This window comes from Condylura cristata, unplaced genomic scaffold, assembly GCF_000260355.1.
Source record: "Condylura cristata isolate star-nosed mole 26May11 unplaced genomic scaffold, ConCri1.0 scaffold00001, whole genome shotgun sequence".
Taxonomy (NCBI): Eukaryota; Metazoa; Chordata; class Mammalia; order Eulipotyphla; family Talpidae; genus Condylura; species Condylura cristata.
The window spans coordinates 19892163-19910623 of NW_004567102.1; the positions used below are offsets into that span (position 1 = coordinate 19892163).

Below are 18461 nucleotides of genomic sequence, written 5' to 3' on the forward strand. Positions count from 1 at the left end.
TGAGGAACTCAATGTATATCAAGATAACAGAGCATAGCATAATCCCTTCAAAATTAGACACAGTAACTTTTATGACAATGTGCTTTTCAAAAATAACCCCTATTCTTTCTATTCTAAATATATATTTTACTGTAGAAGAAAAGTCCCACAAATATAATATTTAAACAGTTCTTTAGCACTTTTGACAAAAACTAAAAACTCTACAATTCTTTAAAACAAGCATTGTTTTGTAATAAAGCTTATTTTACTACTAACCTAATAGCTCTTGTGTTTTAAATTCCGGAAGATAAAAATTAACTTAAAATGCACAAGATAAGTATGTTTATATAGTACTTTTTATAGATATCGCAACAGTATACCTCAAAAAAAATTTAGTTCTCAACTGTGAGAAAACTGAAAATAATTCAGCCAATCTGCCAACATTTCACAATTGAAATAGAACCACATAAGATGTTAACCCTATCGCACCAGAGTCTCAGAGAGAAAACAAAAAGGGTTTCCTATATGATATGACCTTAATTAAAAATAAACTAAAAACCCTAGGTCTCTGCTCTTTTTCATTTCAGTTTTAGAATTAGAAACATATATATCAGATATGAACCACATAAATTTATCGTGAAACCTTTTCTGTTTTCTCTAACCATGCTGTAGTTTCTGCTCATATTTAGTTCCTTTTCTAGTTAGCTGTTTCCTGTTAAAGGTTACCTCCTCCTCTTCCAGTCTTTTCAGTGAATCACCAGCAAATTTAATATACTGTGTCATGAGGGTGACCAGAGCAGTATACCGGGTTCTAAGGTCCATGAACTACAAGGAAGGAAGAAAACAACAAAAGTATTATCTCTAGTCAACCCTAGGTGAGCTTAATGAACACCCAATAATGTTATATTAACAACTAGATTTTCAAAGTAAGGAACACAGCTCTCCATTGTTAGTAACTAAATAGAAATGAGCTTTTTTCATCATGGTTGTACAAAATACACCAAATGACAGCTTTCATCTAAAAGTAATCATGAAGCACGTTCATTATTCTCTATAATTAACAATCTTGAATAAAGTTTCTCAAAACCTCTTTTAAAACTCTAACAAAATGTGATAAGCAGAGAGTTTCTTCTTGGGATGACTAAAAAAAATCCTGGACCTTGACAACGAACTTTGAATAAACTTAATACCACTTAATTGTTAAAACAGTAATTTTTCTATTATGTAAGCTTTACCACAACACAAATAAATTAATATAATTTACTTAAAGTAGTGTTTCTCTCCTTTATATTCCCTCCCTACTCATATTTTTATTACCTCTTGAACAATAAGATCCGCAGAGCTCTGCATTCTTCGGCGTTTCACTGGAGATTTCTGCTGTGAATCTACCATGGCCCGGTAGGTCATTGTTTGTAACTCATAATCCTATATAAAGGAGTCAATATGATTAAATTAATTATAACAAAGCACTAATGCTTCATTCTACAGCAGTTTGACAAATAAATACAATCTAGCTTGACTAACCATAAATAAAGAAAACACTGCAAAACTAATTTTTACAATTAATCCAATCTTGCCATTTTTTCAGAGTGGTGATAAAATATGAAACATCTATGCTGGCAGGGATGTTTCTAAGTCTCTTTAGAAATCACGAAAATATATTTGTTAAAATATCCTTCTTATGCCAGGCTTCTTGTGGATCTGGATGGCTAAAACTGAATTGTGAAAGACTTTCAAAAGCATAGGAAGTATCCCCTAATTTGAGGAGTTAAAAGTTCTTCCATGAATACTCTTAAACTATAAAAGAAAAGGAAGGAAGAGAGGGAAGGAGTGAAGGGGTGGAGAAAACAATTTTATATAATGCATGTTTTGGTGGGGGTGATGAACGGCGGAGTTATGTGCACTGCACAGGTGTGTGGCACTGAGAAAATTAAAACTAGGTTTTGTCATGTTGCTCAGGCTTCACAAAAACTTTGTAGTGAGGTGTCAGAAGATTCAAGTGCGATTCAACTTTCATTTCTTAACAGAGTGAAATGACTTTCAAAGGCCTTAAAAGTGCAGTATAGAGTCCCATAATAGAATATTAAATATAACATAAGCAACTGAATCTTCTTACCTTCACTGTAGTTGAATACTGTTCTGCATATTTTTGACATTCATCCATTTTACTTTGTTTCATTTCTATTTCAGATACCAGCATCTAAGAAGGCAATAGGTTTAGAAGAAAAACAACTAGGAACTCTATGGAATCAATCTATTTAAGGATTTAAGAAATATCTATATCAAGTAATAGTACAACTCTTTAGCATTTTGCATTTAATATGCATTTTGCCTTATGGGTAAGTTACAGACTTCCAGTTCACCATATAAATAATGGCCTGGGTTATGAGAGAGCTAAGCCTCACAGAACTTCTAAGCAGAAACTAGTGAATTTCCTAGGAGTTCTTGAAATAATTGAAAAGAAGACTTAAAGTTTTTGATTCCCATTTATTCCTGATCAAAACAGAGCTAGAATTACAACTCTTCAAGATGAAACAAAATCATTCATTTCTCTCTCAAATATGGTTGTTAAACTTTCTACCACTAACTATTTTTATTTATTTAGGATCCATTAAAACTATTCTGGCCAGTAATTACCAAATCAATTTCCATGTCTAAAATTAAGTCATTAGGAATTTGAAAACTGTCCCAACATGCTTTTTTTCTTATTCCTTATACTTTCAAAAATTCCTCCCCAAAAATCAAAGTAAGGGATAAATATAGGTTTGGGTATAGAAATTTAATATTTATGATTTATTTCCCACCTACTTTCAAACAGTTGCTGGGGCTTTTTGTTATTTTTCTTTTAACAAGGGAAAGGAAGATCAGGGTCATGACTGACCAAATGTAGATACAACCTTAGTGCAGAAATTTCATTTACATACCTTCTGTTGATTCAACTGTGTTGCTAGAGTTTTACTATTTTCAGGCTGATTTTCTTGAATCTTTCTCTGAGTAGTTTCAACTTGCTGTATCCAGTCATCTAAAGGATGATAGGTATCTTTGTAGTATTTCAGTGACTTGCCAATGCCTTCCAAGTCCCGTAACCTAAGAGAATAACAGAACAGTCATTAGAATGCTGTAAGATGTTGAGAAAAAGGGAGAAACCAAAAATAAATAAATAAATAAATAAAAGCTGTACTACAATGCACTAAACACAGCAAGAGGGGATAGTGGAAGAATTTGAGGTTATCGCATCAAGGGCATATCTCAAAGGCATTTCATTCTGGTATGTGTTTAATAAAAATTTTTGCTTCTGGAATTATGTCACTTGGCAGTACTGATTACTCCAGGGACAAACCCAAGAAACTAAGGTTAAAGAGTCGGAATGTTGGAAAGTTAAACATATTCAAGAATACCCCAAGCTTACATCAAAGAGCAGTTCACTTTTGAAATAGTTCAGTAAAACGTCCAGTATGGACTCACTCCAATATTCAAGGACTTTGGTTAAGTACTTCAATTTCTATGATTTAAACTGCTATTTTAAACATATTCATATATTTTCAGAGAGATGAAAAATTAATATATTTGAATATAATTTTACCTCTCAGAAGTAGTCCTATATCACAAAAGCATTTATTTACATTAACATAAATGAAAATGAATGAGACGTACACTCTTCAATTTCTTTAAGATGAGCCCTAAAGCCATCCTATTTCCTTTCCCTTTTATAATTTCAGTCACTAGGCAAATTATTACAAATTTTATCTTTAATTACAATGAACACTGATTTTCCTCAATTTTTTTTCACCTCTTAGGTCTAGGAGACTGCTAAATGTAGCCCTATTAAAAGTATGATCTACATGCTATTAAGTGTTGGTTATTTGCATAAGTTGGCAATAATTATGAAAATATATTTTTATTATCAAAAAAGTCAAGTAGATTAATTTTACATTATATATAAATAGTGAAAATCCAGATCCCATTCTTTGTATGTTTTAATCTAAATAACACAAAGTTGAAAAATATTTACTTTGAAGTTAAATGTGCTGGTAACATTCACAAATAATAAATAAATGTAATTAAGTAGCATTATTGCAATTAAGATTACTATAAACAGAAATTTATTATGTGAAATATATATATGTATATCTATACACACAGCTAAGGTTTAGATTTCATTTAGAATACTGGACAGACATAAAATCTGTGCTAAGACAAGTTTAAAAAAGGAAACTAACCTGTTGTCAATTTGAACATGAACATTTTGCCACCTTTCAACTAATTGATCTGCTTTTTCTTTGTGCCAGTCAAAATCCAGATCCCGTTCTTTGTATGCTTTAAACATTTCATCACTGATGGTTTTAGCTTTCTGCAACTCATCCTCTAATGCATGGAATACCTCTCTTTTTTCATCTACTTCAGATCGCCATTGCTAAAATAAAGTAATTGGTGAAAGTTATAAAAATGTGTCAACTACTTAACAGACAAATCTCCTTCTCCTTTTATAATTTATTTAAAATATAAAGTCAGATAAAACAAAGAATATCTTATATATGTAAAAATAAAATTATTAGGTTGAAATTTATGAAACTGACAAAATTTTACTATACTTTGATCTAAAATTTTTTATAAAGTTCAACCTAATAGATTTTGTATATCAAAGAAACAAAATATTTCCTGAGCAATTTTGCTACCTCTGTGTTTTTGAATGCTTATTTTTTGAAAGTCTTCTAATCTCATGTCTTAAAGATGAATACAGGATAAAAATCATTGCAGTAGCTTTCCACAAGTGTTTTCCAGTAACTCTAATAAGGGCTTAAAAAAAACAAAAGAACAGCTACATATCATTACAGCTACCATTTTCTCTTGTCTTAGATTAATCCCTATACTTACCTCTTGATTTATTAAAATAACTTGAGCAAAAGAATCTATTACAACAATTAAACTTTTAGTTTCAACTTCTTTTTCTGACAGTTTGAATTAATTGTGTAAAACCACTGCCACAAAAAGATTCAAATTTCAAATGAAAACAATTCTCCTCAAACTAAAAATGACTGAACATATTTAGAGGAAGCTGTGGTATTACAGAGATATGAAATGGAATGAATAAATTAAGAAACTTAAAGGTCGATGTTTAGAAATCTAAATGCTAGAGAAATACTTTCAGAGTATGACCTTGAAAAATATCTAAAGTAAGACGCTTACCTTTAAAGTACTTATTAGATTCTCAATATTATTCTTATCAGCTATAACTGCTTCCTCTTCACACAGTTTAGTTTCATAGAGTTTTACAAGAGATTCTGCAGCTTGAGTGTTTTTTAACACTAAATTAACTGTTTTCAACCTAAATAAGAAAATAAGACTCCTATTGGTAAGTATTTATTTTCCTTTATACAGTTCCCAAGAACCATCATGTTTTCCATCTTGGAAAACTGACACAATTACCACAAAATTAACATTCAGATGACTCTCTGATTATCAGATATCATATGCCCCAACTTGGCCATGCCCCACAGATGGTATTTAGCAATAGATTCCAACATAAGGTGGTCTTCCTTCGAACCTCATTGAGGAACATCATGTGAGGAAAACCCTACAGAGTAATCAACTGAATTACCAACAAACTACAGAAAATGTGGGAAGATGATACATTAAGCCCTAATCTCTGAGACATATTTTCTTTCACATAAAGAAACATCAGAAATAAAGAGAAATATTTAAATATATTTGTATCATGACAAAGTAAAAATGTTTATATTCATGTCAGGAATAAAATCACCTACATGACAGTATGACAGATGTATGAAGCTAACTTATATTAAGAGAGTGGTTGCATACTTCTCTATGTAAGTGGAAGACATAGAGTAGACATGGCTCATGCTCTGAATGACCACACTGAGCTCAGATCGTAAGGTAGGAGCTGATGGAGAGGCTACTGCTTGACTAAAAAATTCTTCACATTTATTTGTGATTGCTCCCAATTCATCTTTAAGTCGCTCCAGTTCTTTCCTTAATTTCTATAAAAGAGAGGACAAACACAGTAGCATTAGGTTATCAACCCAGATGGGATATTTTTGCTTAAAATCATCTTACAACATTTATTTTATTGTGAGAGTACATGTTCCTGTGTTTTTACCTGAGTCAGAGGTAGACCGAAATTACAGAATCTTACTTTATTTACAATCAGCAATACAAATGTAATCTGAAGTACAAAATGACCCTCAGGCAAAGCGGAGAATAAGTCACAAGACTTGACATGAAGTCATTGAAAGGCAGTAATTTAAGTCAATTTTTGTCCCAACGTATTTATAAATCTCACCTCCTGTTCTGTGATTCTGAAAACACTCTCGTGCAAATCATCTCTTTCCAGTGGAGTTCGAATCTGTCTAATTAACCGATCCTCACAGTTCTCTAATCGAAGTCTAATGTTTCGAACTTCAGAGATATAGAGATTATAAACTGATTCTTCTTGCTCCTCTGTAAAAGTAAATATGATTTTAGAAAACAGTTTGTTTTCTATTATTACTAATACAAATTTTTGCCTAATATCATAATATCAGAGTTCAGAATTAAATTTATATTTAACAAAAGTTAACTATTCAAAATCTTTTCCTTTAACCCCCATGTAAACGCCAAGCTTGATAACTGAAAATATCTGCATTTTCCTCTCAATATTGCTGTGAATCTAATTTTACTGTCTTTAAAAAATTGAATCTGGGGGAAAAAACCTCCAAATTTGCTATATGGAAACACAATTCAATCCTTCTGAAACAAAAGGTTCTCACTGGGAATACTGCATGCAAAATTATGCAACTGTTTAAAAGTATCTGTATTAAGAGCTCATCAACTATCACACTATTTGGTTGGTATCATTTTGTTAACTAATCATTTAGAAATAAATGAGGGGGTCCTCCCTGGTGGTGCAGTGGGTTAAAGCTCATCACATAAAGCTGGCCATAGCAGCTTCAGTGCCAGTTTGATCTCCGCCCCGGAGGTGATCCACATGACACAGCAGACCTCTCCTGTCTCGTCTGCTGCCTCTCTCAGCAGTGTACTTCGTAGATATGCCAGTTCTGCTCCCCACTCTGTCTCTGGTGAATCCTCTCACCACCCCTGCACCTCTGGCCTGCACTTCAATTCTATATGCATAAGTAAATAAATAAATCTTAAAAAAAGAAGAAGAAAGAAATCCCTGGTTGGATATCAAACAGCTTTAATAATAATAATAATAGAAATAATAAATAAATAAATAAATAAATGCCTCCTTGCATCTCCCTATCTCAAAGATGCTTTTAATATTCAAACAAGTATTTACATAAATAGGCAGAGTGTCATAATGCACTTACAACTGAGATTATCACTGAGCAAAAAATAGCCTGGATTAAATACCTATTGGGAAAAATAGATAGGTTACCATGCTTTACCTCTTTCAGCAGATTTAAGGAGTTCTTGGTAATACTGCTTACATACATTAACCTCCTTTTCTAGTTGTGTTATATCAGAGCCTGAAAATATTTGGGATTCCTGACTATCTTCCAGAAAATCTTCGAAACGAGATTGGAGATTACTCAGAACTTGTTGATGTTCACCAGGTAACATTGTCTTTATCTAAAAAAAGACCAATGATTAGTGTAATTAAGTATTACAGTGCTAAGAGTTAAATTAAAATGGACACATCTCAGATTGGTCTCAAGCTTTTTGCTAGTTTATAATAATAGTCATTAAGTAGAAGAAGAATTTGAAACATTTTCTACCTTAACAATTTCAGATTTTAAAAGACAATAAAAAAATAAGGCATAAAATTCAATAAATGGAATCAGACTATACACACCATCTCTCTATACTCAAATACTGTACCTTGCCTCTCTATCAAAATATAAGCACTGAAATACTTAATCTCTAGGTTCTGCAAATTCTTAGAAAGGGCCTCCTATAGAGCAGGCACATAACAAATCAAATCAATTAGTATCAGTGTGGATCTATTGGGCTTCCTCCTATTTTATAATAAATGCAAACTCTACCCCTCATGATAAGGTACCCCACACTTTTGTACAGATTAGATTTAGATGGAGATTTATACTTACAGAAGCCACATTGCTAGCACGAATTCTATCAATTTCATTGACAAGATAATGCCAGGATACCACACTCTTCATGTTTATGTGAGATTCATGCCAAAGAGTCAGAACATTCTGATACTGCTGCTCAATTCTGCAATATGGTAAAGAAAATACAGACTGAGTCTTTTCACTCCTTCTGAAAACATGATGCAATTTTAATTTTTTGCTTGTGAAATATTCCATGTTTACTAGTTCTAGATTCTTCTAATCTTGTGGACCTTGACAAAGTAGTGGTTGAGTGAACCTCCATAAACAGCTTGTGGGCTAATGCATGCAAACCTGTTTTCAGCTAATGCACACAAACCTGTTTGCAAAGTCAACCGCTTCTTTGTTTGGTGGAGGAACAGTAAAACACACAGACGGGACCATAGCCTCATTTCCAGTGGGGCTGATGACCTTCCATTTAGCACGATGAGAGTTGTTGGCTAAAACACACTCATCATCTTTGAAAATGGTTATCTGGTTTTTAAAAAAAGAACAAAATTAGCAAATCAGATGACTGTGAAGTAGTGTTTTTCCACATGAAATCTCAGGGTTTTTTTTTTGTTTTTGTGAGGTAGAAAAACTTTACTGCTAAGAAGCAATAGTTTTTGATTTTAAATATATGAATAATGACAGAAATTAGTTTGTTGCAAGTTATGAGTACCAACCTCAATCTGTCTGTAGTCACAAATGGCTTTGATAGGAATAGAAGTTTTGAGTGGACAGTCAGGGTTCCTAGGCTTCAGCTGAATTATTGTTTTTGCTCTCCCCATCAGGCTTGCCACTGTGCTTTTATACTGCAGAAGTTCTTCTTTCTCTTCCTGAGTAACAAATAGCAATGATTTTTAAAAATAAAAGATTTGTACTATGTTCTTATGAACTTTATACCATGTAACTTAATCTCATCCAGTCCTTGGCCATGTAGTCTAAACTATCAAAGCCTCACCACCCACTCTTAAATCCCTCTAATCTTGTTTTGTTTTGTTTTTCCTTTTTTTTTTTTTTTTGGTTTGTTTGTGTTTATCACTATCTGACATACTATTATGTACTGATATTTTACTTATCTGCCATGTATATTGTCTATTTCCTCCTATAGCTTGTAAATGCCCCAAAGGCAAGAATTCTTTTTTTTTCTTTTTACTTTTTTTTTTGTAAATTGGGGTAACATTAGCTTAGAAGACTGAATAGATTCCAAGATTATATTTTCTCACCAAACCCAGTAATAAATGTCCAGTCACCATAGATCACCATCTAGTTGGCCCCAACAAGTGAGGGACTTTTTATCTATTTCATTCACTGTTCTACCTCCAATCAAAAAGAATGATGTACCTAACAAATATTTGTGGAATAAATGACTATACAAACACAGACGTAGGACACTGTGAGTGGATTTTCAAATATTAAGGCTGTACATGTTACCAAAAAAAAAAAAATTAAAGCTGAATGTTAAAATGTTTTACTGAATAACTAGAAATATGAAGACTATTAATAAAATATAAAGTTCTGAACATATAAAATGCATAAGTACTAATCTAATCCCTATTTACATTACTGATGAAAGCCTACCATAGATTCCTGCACGAGGTCTTCCAGTTTATGAGTGCTGCTTGATCTGTCACAGCTATATTTCCGCTGAATGGCATCCTTCAGATTCCGTAAGTAATCGGTGGCTTCTTTGGCATCACTGAAAAACTATGGAAAAATTTTGAATAGTTATTAAAGTACATTATATGCCAATAAAGTCCAGAGTTGTCAAGTTTGCATAGCAGAGCCCTTGAAGGTCCCTCTTAATGAGAGAGACTAAAATCACAGAACAACTTAGTAGCATCCTTCCTATAACCAAACGGTAACTCTTGAACTTGCATATTGTTAGTGAATATAAGTGCCCAAGGTTGGTCTATATTGTATTCTAGAACGCTGTTATTTTGGCTCCATGCCTGTTTTACTTTGGAATCCAAACAATTCTTAACTAGAAATAAAATTCCAAGAATATTTTTAAATCTATGAAGAAAGAGAAAAAAAGTCTTGTCATACAAATATTTCCGTGATAAGAGACACATTCATAAAATACTTTGTCATTTTAGTGGGTTTTCTAAAGGGCTTCTTCTTTAGTAGAATGGTTCAATCTATGGGAGTTATATCCTTAATATCCTACCAAAAAAAAATTCATTTTCTTTCTCTTGTGCATTACAAATGAGCATCTTAACAATAAATTATGCAGTTCTTTTCTGTTAGCCAAAATTAAAATATCATGCACTGAAGCTGTGGCTGCATTGACAATACCTCGAAATAGGCAGTGTTCTCTTTTATGTGCTGCTCCACACACTGGCAGAGCTGTAAAATCCAGCTCCACTGAGTCTGCATTGCTGCTCGGTAGGCCTTAAAGATAAAACACAGATACCATAACTGATGGAGAGCTACAAGATACATAAACAATGCTTTTATAAGATAACGCTTGCTTCCTAGAGAATGAGAATGTTTTAACTGAACCATATAACAGAACTTGAAAGTCCGGGTAATGAAACAGCAGGAGTTCTCAATGGCTTATCGACAGTCCTAAGCATGTATACGTTAATTTTTAAGTGAGTCCAGAAATTTTCTTTTTAAATTTCAAATTTCTTCTTGAAATATAGGAAAAGTCTAAGTATGGCCACTTTTTACATGAAAAAATACTTAACATGTGAAATGGATGCAAGATATCTTTGGTATTTAGAAAACCAAACATGACACCTTTCCTACTTTGTAGAATCTTCAAATATACTTTCCTTTGTGACAACTTCCCGTCTTTCTTTATTCTCAATTTCTGTATTACTAAATCATAAAATGAAACTTCTGCTCTAAAAATAGTGGCTCTGTGGTTTTCTCCTTGTTTTTGCTTCCAGGATTGGGTTACATTCTCTAGCTAGAGAGTGATTTATTTGTTTTGGGGTGACAAAGGTTTAGGGAGGATAGTAAGAAGGCAGTATGCAATCCCATAACAGTGTTATTCTGGAATTATTTTTATTAGAAATAATGGCTTACTTGAATTTTATTTAATTCAAAGCATATCTTCATGGGCAAAAATCTTATATAAATGTCATCTACTTCATTAAGGTACACTAACCACCCTTTTATAGTTAAAGCACAATTCACTGACTTCCAGAAGAGGGCACTCCAGATGCTTCAATGACTCTTCACTAAGCTTGCCATTTTTCCATTTTTTGCTTTTGGAAAAACTAATTTCTGCTAAGCTGTCCTCAGGAAGGCTTACATATAGTTTACAATGTAAATGGGAAATCTGGAAGTGTAGTATGATCACACTGAGTGAGTTAGCTACAAAAGACTTACCACTGTACATTATTAGCTATTAATTTCTCTTTTCACATAAAATATGAAGTTGTATTGAGAACTATTATCTACATACCCCCCGTCACTTGATAGGCCAGTAGAATATTAATCAGATTTCTGCATTTAAGGTTCACATTCACATTTTCCATTCCAACCAAAATTCTTAACCCACAATCATATTTTCCAACAGCTTTCATCTCTACCCGAAAGAATGTTCTACTTTTATAATAGTTTATCCTCATATGAAAGTATATTCAGATCCTTCATTTTTCTAATTTTCTTTCCTTACTTTTTGTTCATCTTGCCCTTTTATGTCCTTAATATCTCTATGTGGCATTTTATGTGAATGCAACATCAAATATTTATATGAAAGATAGTCAATTAGAACATTCCCATAACTCTCAATGAGACCAAGAATTTTACTAATCATTTGTATCAAAATGGTTTATTTTAACTAACGAAGACTATCAGGTTCCTTTCTTCGATTAGGACAGTTTGAAGCTTGTTACATTTTGAACATAGCTTTATTTCTCCCTGGCAGTATATCATGTCTACATCCCATTTGATGTTCCTCAGTCGCTTATAGAAAACCATTCACATTTAGAAAGTCTCTAATTCTAACTAGCGTGGATCAAGCCTAAAAATGACACACACCTCAACCACTACTACCACCACCACTGCTGCACGGGTAATTTGGTAAATCCCACATCACTTTCCTTTTCTGGATGCGAAATATACACTATATACCATGAGGCCTTGCTAGGATATTATTTCATACACCTCACAAAACCATCAGGAATACAATCATTAAATTAAATTAAATCAGAGTAATAGTCCAATGGGAACATGCTATATATTAGTAACTGTACCAAGTCACAGGCATACATTATTCTTATTCTTACTACAACTCTACAGGTTGGACATAATTTCCTTCATTTTAGAGGGTAAATGAGATTTAGCAAAGTAACTCTCATTTGTGCAACACCATACAGTCAGGTAGAAATAAAATATCAAAATTTGTAAAGTCAGGGCCCTAAACATTTTTCTACAATACACCTCTGGCCATAGAGGTTGGCAAAGGCACCCAAGTCATGAATAGGTGGAACATTTAAAGAAAGCAAGAGACCTGAAAAGAATCGGCGTGATTTGCCAGCAACATCATTATGTCGGATTGTAGTGAAAATTTGATCATTTGTATTTTTTAATTTATTAGCAATAGAAGAATCTGAAGGGTAATAATCAAACGTCAGTGCTTATCTGTAACTGTTAACACTTTATGACTTACCTCAATAGTTAATCTGGCTGGGTGATTTTCCAGAAGTAGCTGCTCTGCTATCTCCTGAACTGACTTAATATTTTCTTCTTTTTGATCAAGTTCTCTCATTAATTCCTAATTTAAGAAAGAATAAAGAAGAATATAAAGAAGAATGTTTAAAAAGAGCAGTACCTGGGGCCTCCCTTAGAAGGGTTAAGTCTCAGCACTGTGAAGCTATCACCAGCCACTGTAGCACAAGTTCAATCTCTGGCCAAGGAGCTGACCCACATGGTGCAAAAGACCTCTCCCGTCTCATCTGCCCCCCTCAGCATTTTATTTCAGTGGATCCCCCTGTACTGCTTCCCACTTTTCTCTGGTGAATGCTCTTATGCCCCACATACACCTCTGGCCTACAACCCAGCTCTTGTATGCATAAACAAACAAATCTTAAATTTAAATTAAAAAAGCAGAGCCTGAAATACAGCTTAGGAACTTTGTCACAAAGGCACTCACAGCATGGTAATCTTTTTTCCGAGCTACATTGGTATTTCTTTCACTCCAATCATAAGCAACTTCCTCCTCTTCTTTTTCATTCAACCAAATAAGTTCAGTAGTTGCACGAGTCACAAAATTGTGGAGTGTCTCAAGGTGCCGTTCCTGATTCCTGGATGTGTTCTTTATAAGAATAATCATTATAAGAATCATGATTTGCAAGTAGAGACAAGAAAAGTAGTAAACTTAAGACAGAAGGAAAAAATAAAGACCCTTACCAAGAGTTTTGCATACAGACTCTCTAATCTGTGCAATTTTTCTGCATAAGTGAGTTTAAGGGGTGCTGTCATTTGGATCTACAAAATGGAATAGAAAGATATCAAGATTAGGATCCTTGAGGACTTTTCACTTAGCCTCAATCTATTATTTTGCTTCTGGCCCATTAAGTAAGGAGCAAAGCAATAGTTAACTAAAATATAATGCATACAGATTGAAATTTCATATACCTCACTGATCTTAGCTTCTTTAAGGCTAGATTCAAATTCTTCAATGGCTCGGTGAACATTTTTATGATTTTCTAAATGGCTTTCAACACTTGGCAAATCTGATCCCCATTCAGTATGGTCCAGCTGTACCTTTAAACAGGAAGGCACTAGGTTTTTAAAAAGAACCTGAGAGCAAGAAAGCCTGAAACTCGAGAAAAGTATACATTTTTCTTTACCTGCATCTCATCGACCCAATTTAAAAGGTCCTGAACAAATTTCATGTTGACTTCCTCTTCTGTTAAGTTCTGATCCAATAGAGAAGATTTTACAAGGGGTTTTCGGATCTGCATCAACTTCAGAGTTTGCAATGAATTTGTCTCTACTCCTGAACTAAAATTTGGAACTAATCCTGATGGGAAACCAGGTGTGTACGCTGGAGTGACAGATGGAGTCAGGCGGGAAGTCAGACCTGATGACAGGCCTGATGTCACACTAGAGGGGGTTAGGGAAGGCGTTAAACTCTGGGTTAGCCCTGAGTTCAGACTGGGGTTTAAGGTCTGTGCAAATCCTGAGTTTAAACTTTGAGTAATTCCTGATATCATGAGCTTTGTCTGTTCTGTTGTAAGCATGCGTCCTTTGCAGTACACTGAAGAACATTCATTCCTTAAGGCCATAATTTCATCACGCAGTTTTGCAACTCTAAAAAGAACATTGAAACATTAAGTTACAATATAAAAGGCTTTTTTGTTTTTGTTTTTGTTTTACGAAAGTGAAACTTTATATAAGTAGTGGCTTTTAGCTCATAATAGAGTATGGATACTGGCTCATATTGCAACAAATGCATCTACTAAGGCATGATGCTAGTAACAGGTGAGGTGAGGGTCTGACAGGATGGACAGGGACTCTGTACATTCCCCTCAACTCCTCTATAAGCCTGAGGTGTTCAAACAAAAGTTTCTCTCTCAAAAAAATCATTGTAATCACATTGATAAAATTTGTATCCATTTTTTTTTCACTGAATTTTATACTTAAGTACACTGACAGTGACACCAAATATACACATCCTACACTATAAGATTATTCTATTATTTGCCTTTTAGGATACTTCCCAAGTTTTGGTACTGTAAAACACTTCTGACATGTACAAAAAGTGTTTTTGTCTGTTTTGATATATATATATATGTCTTTATTTTTAGAATTACTATAGATTCCTAAAGGTGGAATTACTGGGTGAAAGTATAATTTATATTTTTGTTTTATGAATATCCAGTAGAGAGATAGAGAGAGATAAGCAGACAGATCGAGATTGAGTGATAGATACAGTGATTCACTCATTGAATGATAGAAAATATATAATCCAAAAGGTTCCATTCTTCAAGATCACTTCCCATAGTCACCTATTTTATATACATTTTGTTTGAGCATCTTCATAACAGAATAAAGAGAAAACCATAAAACTGAATTAAAAGATACTCCTTTTGTATTTTCCCTCTTTAAAAAGTCATACGTAAATACTTTAACTGTAAGTATATGCTCCTACAATATTAAACTTATACATATCATAAGCATTTTTCTATTACTTACCCTTGAAGAACAAATGCCTACTTAAAATAGCAAAATTCACCAGGGTTGATGTGACATACATTTTAACCAAAAAGAATAGGAAATGTATTTCATAGAATTGTCAAACCTGCATTTCTATCAATGAATGACAATGAGACAGTTACCTACAAAAGAACATGATATAAATAGTGTGCTTACCTCTGTACCAATTTATCTGCCTGATAATATTTTCCATCAATAAGAATCTGTACATCAATAACATGCTGGCGTAAAAGGGTCTCACATTCAAGTATATACCCGGCAATTTCTGCTTCATTCTGAAACTGTACCCCTGATTCTAATCTTTTAGAATCCTACAGTAAAACAAACCTCAATGTTAGTTCAATGAAACAAGTTTCAAAACGATTCAAATGTAATACTACAGATACTAAAACAGAAGCCTATTTGAATTTTTTGTTTTTCCTTTTGGTTCAAAAATATGTTTTCCCTTTGCTCGTTATCCCTCAAGATAGCAGGTAGTAATTGTAATCTTGAGCAAACTCAAAAGTTCCAGTGTTTGCTATATAGTCAACAATTAATAAGAAAGGCCAAAAATGCTACAAAAGCTTCATTGCATCTAAATACACAGGCCCTTCCACCACATTCACAGTGCTCTTAAAATTAACTTACAGACTGGAGAGCATTTCGGGCAAGTATCAGTTTGTCTTCACAGATGACACTATCCCTCTGAACTCGGTTGGCGATCTGCTGCAACATTTCCAACCTAAAGAAGGGAGAAAATAAAAGAAAGCTTTTTCCTTTGAAAAATTTTGCCCACCACAGGTAAAATACAGTTCCACATCATTGATTCAATACCTGTGTCCATCAAAGGATTCATTGCCAAAGCTAATGCAAGAGTTGATCAAGGTTGGACAATTAACTGAGAGAAAATTTTCAGTTGAATCAAGACTGGTTCGCGTGCTGGTAGTGTTACTAAACACAGAATCACTGCTGTGGTAACTATAACTACTACTATGCATTTTTATTCTTAAAATGATGTTCTTTTTTGACCATTAAAAGTAGACTAAACAGAAGATTTGCATAAGTTCTACTTCTAAGACTGAAAAGCGGCCACTGAATGTTACAGCTTTAATGCTTCCTTAAATATGCTCCAACATGCATATTCAACACACAGCAAATAATATGCTGATAACTATTCTAAAGAATCTCGCCTAAAGCCATGTGTTTGCTAGCTGAGGTTTGCCTTTTGTAAGTTTGTATTAAAACCCTACAAGTATGGACAAGGTCGGCTGATTGGGCGTCACTGAAAAAGATTTGCCAAATACTTTCACCAAGAGTCATCCAATCTCAACCACCTGAAAAACAACACAAATGTCTCACTGAAGCACAGGCACAATTAGTAAAAAAATATTCTAGCAATATCAATCATTGGATAAAAGCACAAAACATTCAACCACAGTCTGTTTTGTAAAGAGCCTTTTATAAAGGGTCAGGCCTGTGCTGAATGGCACAAAGGTAAAAACTGGTGCTTATATGCAAATATTCATAAAGGAATTTGATTAAAAAACAAAGGGCACTTCCAATTTTAACTACTTGTCTTTATTAGGTGAAATTAAAAGGAAAACTGTCCATTTATCTTTCTTTACATGATATGCTCTCAATAATGTTACTTCTGATCTTACTAGTCACTTTATATTTTCAACAAAGTGTTAAGTAGAATATTGATGCAATGCTTAAAAATTTAATTTGTAACTGTTTTTCCTTTTTATAGGTTACTACATGGCAAAAGAATATTGTTTTTTTCTCATTTGTCTTTTATATACTCCCAGGTCACATGGCTATTACTTGCAATTAGTAGCTTAAGCCAAAAAAAACTTGTTGCATCAAGAAAAATAAAGGCATCTATCCAGCCAAGTTCCGAAAATTTTCCTACCCCCAAAACTACAAAACCAAATTGCTGATTCTCCAGGCTAAAGGTGAGTTGTTGTTTGTTTTTTTTTTTTCCCAAAAGAAAAGGAGAAGTTTGAGAGGGCATGTCCCATTAGTTAGTATAAAGAAAAGCACAAAATAATAATAACCATTGAAAATTCACTAAACAGGGGCCTCCCAACTGACATGGTACAGCAGACTTTTCCTGTCTCACCCACTGCTCCCCTCAGCAGTGTATTTCAGTTAGCACAACTGTTTTGATCCACCTCTGGCATATACTCAGCTCTTGTGTGCATAAGCAAAATAAATCTTTAAAAAATAAATTCACTAAACAATTATATATGCCAGGATATTAAGTCATCTTTTACATATGTTATATCAGTTCACATACAAAATCATCAAATAATGTAAGTACTAATACATTCTGTTTACAAATGAGAAAACTGAAGCCTAGAGAGATTAATGAACTTCTCTCAAGATTGCATGCCTTGAAATTGAGCTAATGATTTACTCTAATACTGACTGCCTTGTAGACCTTGAACTCTCAACCACAACATTCTTTTATTAGCATATATTAAAATCCAGCTAAAATCTGACAACTAAAAACCTACTTAGTAAGCTTTTTCTGGTGTACTACTCTTCCCCTTTATTTCAGATAATTAACTTAGTATCTCATTTTAATCACACAGAATCATTTATTTCATAGTAAGTCTATCCCAGGTATTTCAAACATAATAAGCACATAATCAGCAATCTAGTAAAGGACTGACAAGTTAAATTTGCTCTCATATTTTCCATACATTATTTTATATGTCAACAGTATTGAAGTTATATATGGGTCACATAGAATATGGGTACAGAAAGTTAATAGCTTAAGCCAAAAAATGAAACCCTCTAAATGTACCAGGCTTTATGTTTCCTTCTGTTGGCAATGCAAGGGGCTGCCAAAAGAGTTACCCCTTCATCGGCGTGCTTCATCAAACAATCAGAAATAAATACAAAATTACAAATAAAATAAACACTACAAAGGAACTTAATGAAGGTTACAACCAACACATCTGAAGTATCCTGGAGACAATGGAAAGTTTCTTGAGGAAGTAACAAGAGAGCTGAAATCTGAGAATGACTGGGGGTAAAGAGAGATGGGAAAGAAGAAGTTGACTCCTGTGCCAAAGATAAAGACAGTGCAAAGGTCCTACATATGGAGGAGGGTGGGTCCCTGGCACATCAGAGCTCCTGAGAGCCAGGGTGGCTGTGGCCGCACAGCAGAGCAAGGAGGGTGAAAAGGCTGAGAAATGTACCTGACCACACAGCCCTTATACTCTGAGGCCCAGCCTCTTGTGCAGC

General features: G+C 33.7%; 1 protein-coding gene across 8 annotated transcripts in view; it reads right to left on the bottom strand.

The window, feature by feature from the left end:
• Positions 1-18461, bottom strand: part of DST (dystonin) — a 408501-nt gene that overhangs the window by 138842 nt on the left and 251198 nt on the right. For all 8 annotated transcript variants that reach the window (XM_004673588.2, XM_012720777.1, XM_012720771.1 and 5 more), the window contains 21 exons: positions 15855-15948; positions 15384-15538; positions 13859-14321; positions 13644-13772; positions 13416-13493; positions 13159-13320; positions 12676-12780; positions 10347-10442; positions 9630-9755; positions 8732-8884; positions 8386-8540; positions 8046-8172; positions 7386-7569; positions 6281-6438; positions 5800-5978; positions 5167-5305; positions 4200-4393; positions 2904-3066; positions 2096-2179; positions 1297-1404; positions 706-804 (listed from right to left, as the gene is read on the bottom strand). In XM_004673588.2, coding sequence (XP_004673645.1) covers positions 706-804; positions 1297-1404; positions 2096-2179; positions 2904-3066; positions 4200-4393; positions 5167-5305; positions 5800-5978; positions 6281-6438; positions 7386-7569; positions 8046-8172; positions 8386-8540; positions 8732-8884; positions 9630-9755; positions 10347-10442; positions 12676-12780; positions 13159-13320; positions 13416-13493; positions 13644-13772; positions 13859-14321; positions 15384-15538; positions 15855-15948 — 3151 coding nt within the window. The remainder of the gene's footprint in view (positions 1-705; positions 805-1296; positions 1405-2095; positions 2180-2903; positions 3067-4199; positions 4394-5166; positions 5306-5799; positions 5979-6280; positions 6439-7385; positions 7570-8045; positions 8173-8385; positions 8541-8731; positions 8885-9629; positions 9756-10346; positions 10443-12675; positions 12781-13158; positions 13321-13415; positions 13494-13643; positions 13773-13858; positions 14322-15383; positions 15539-15854; positions 15949-18461) is intronic.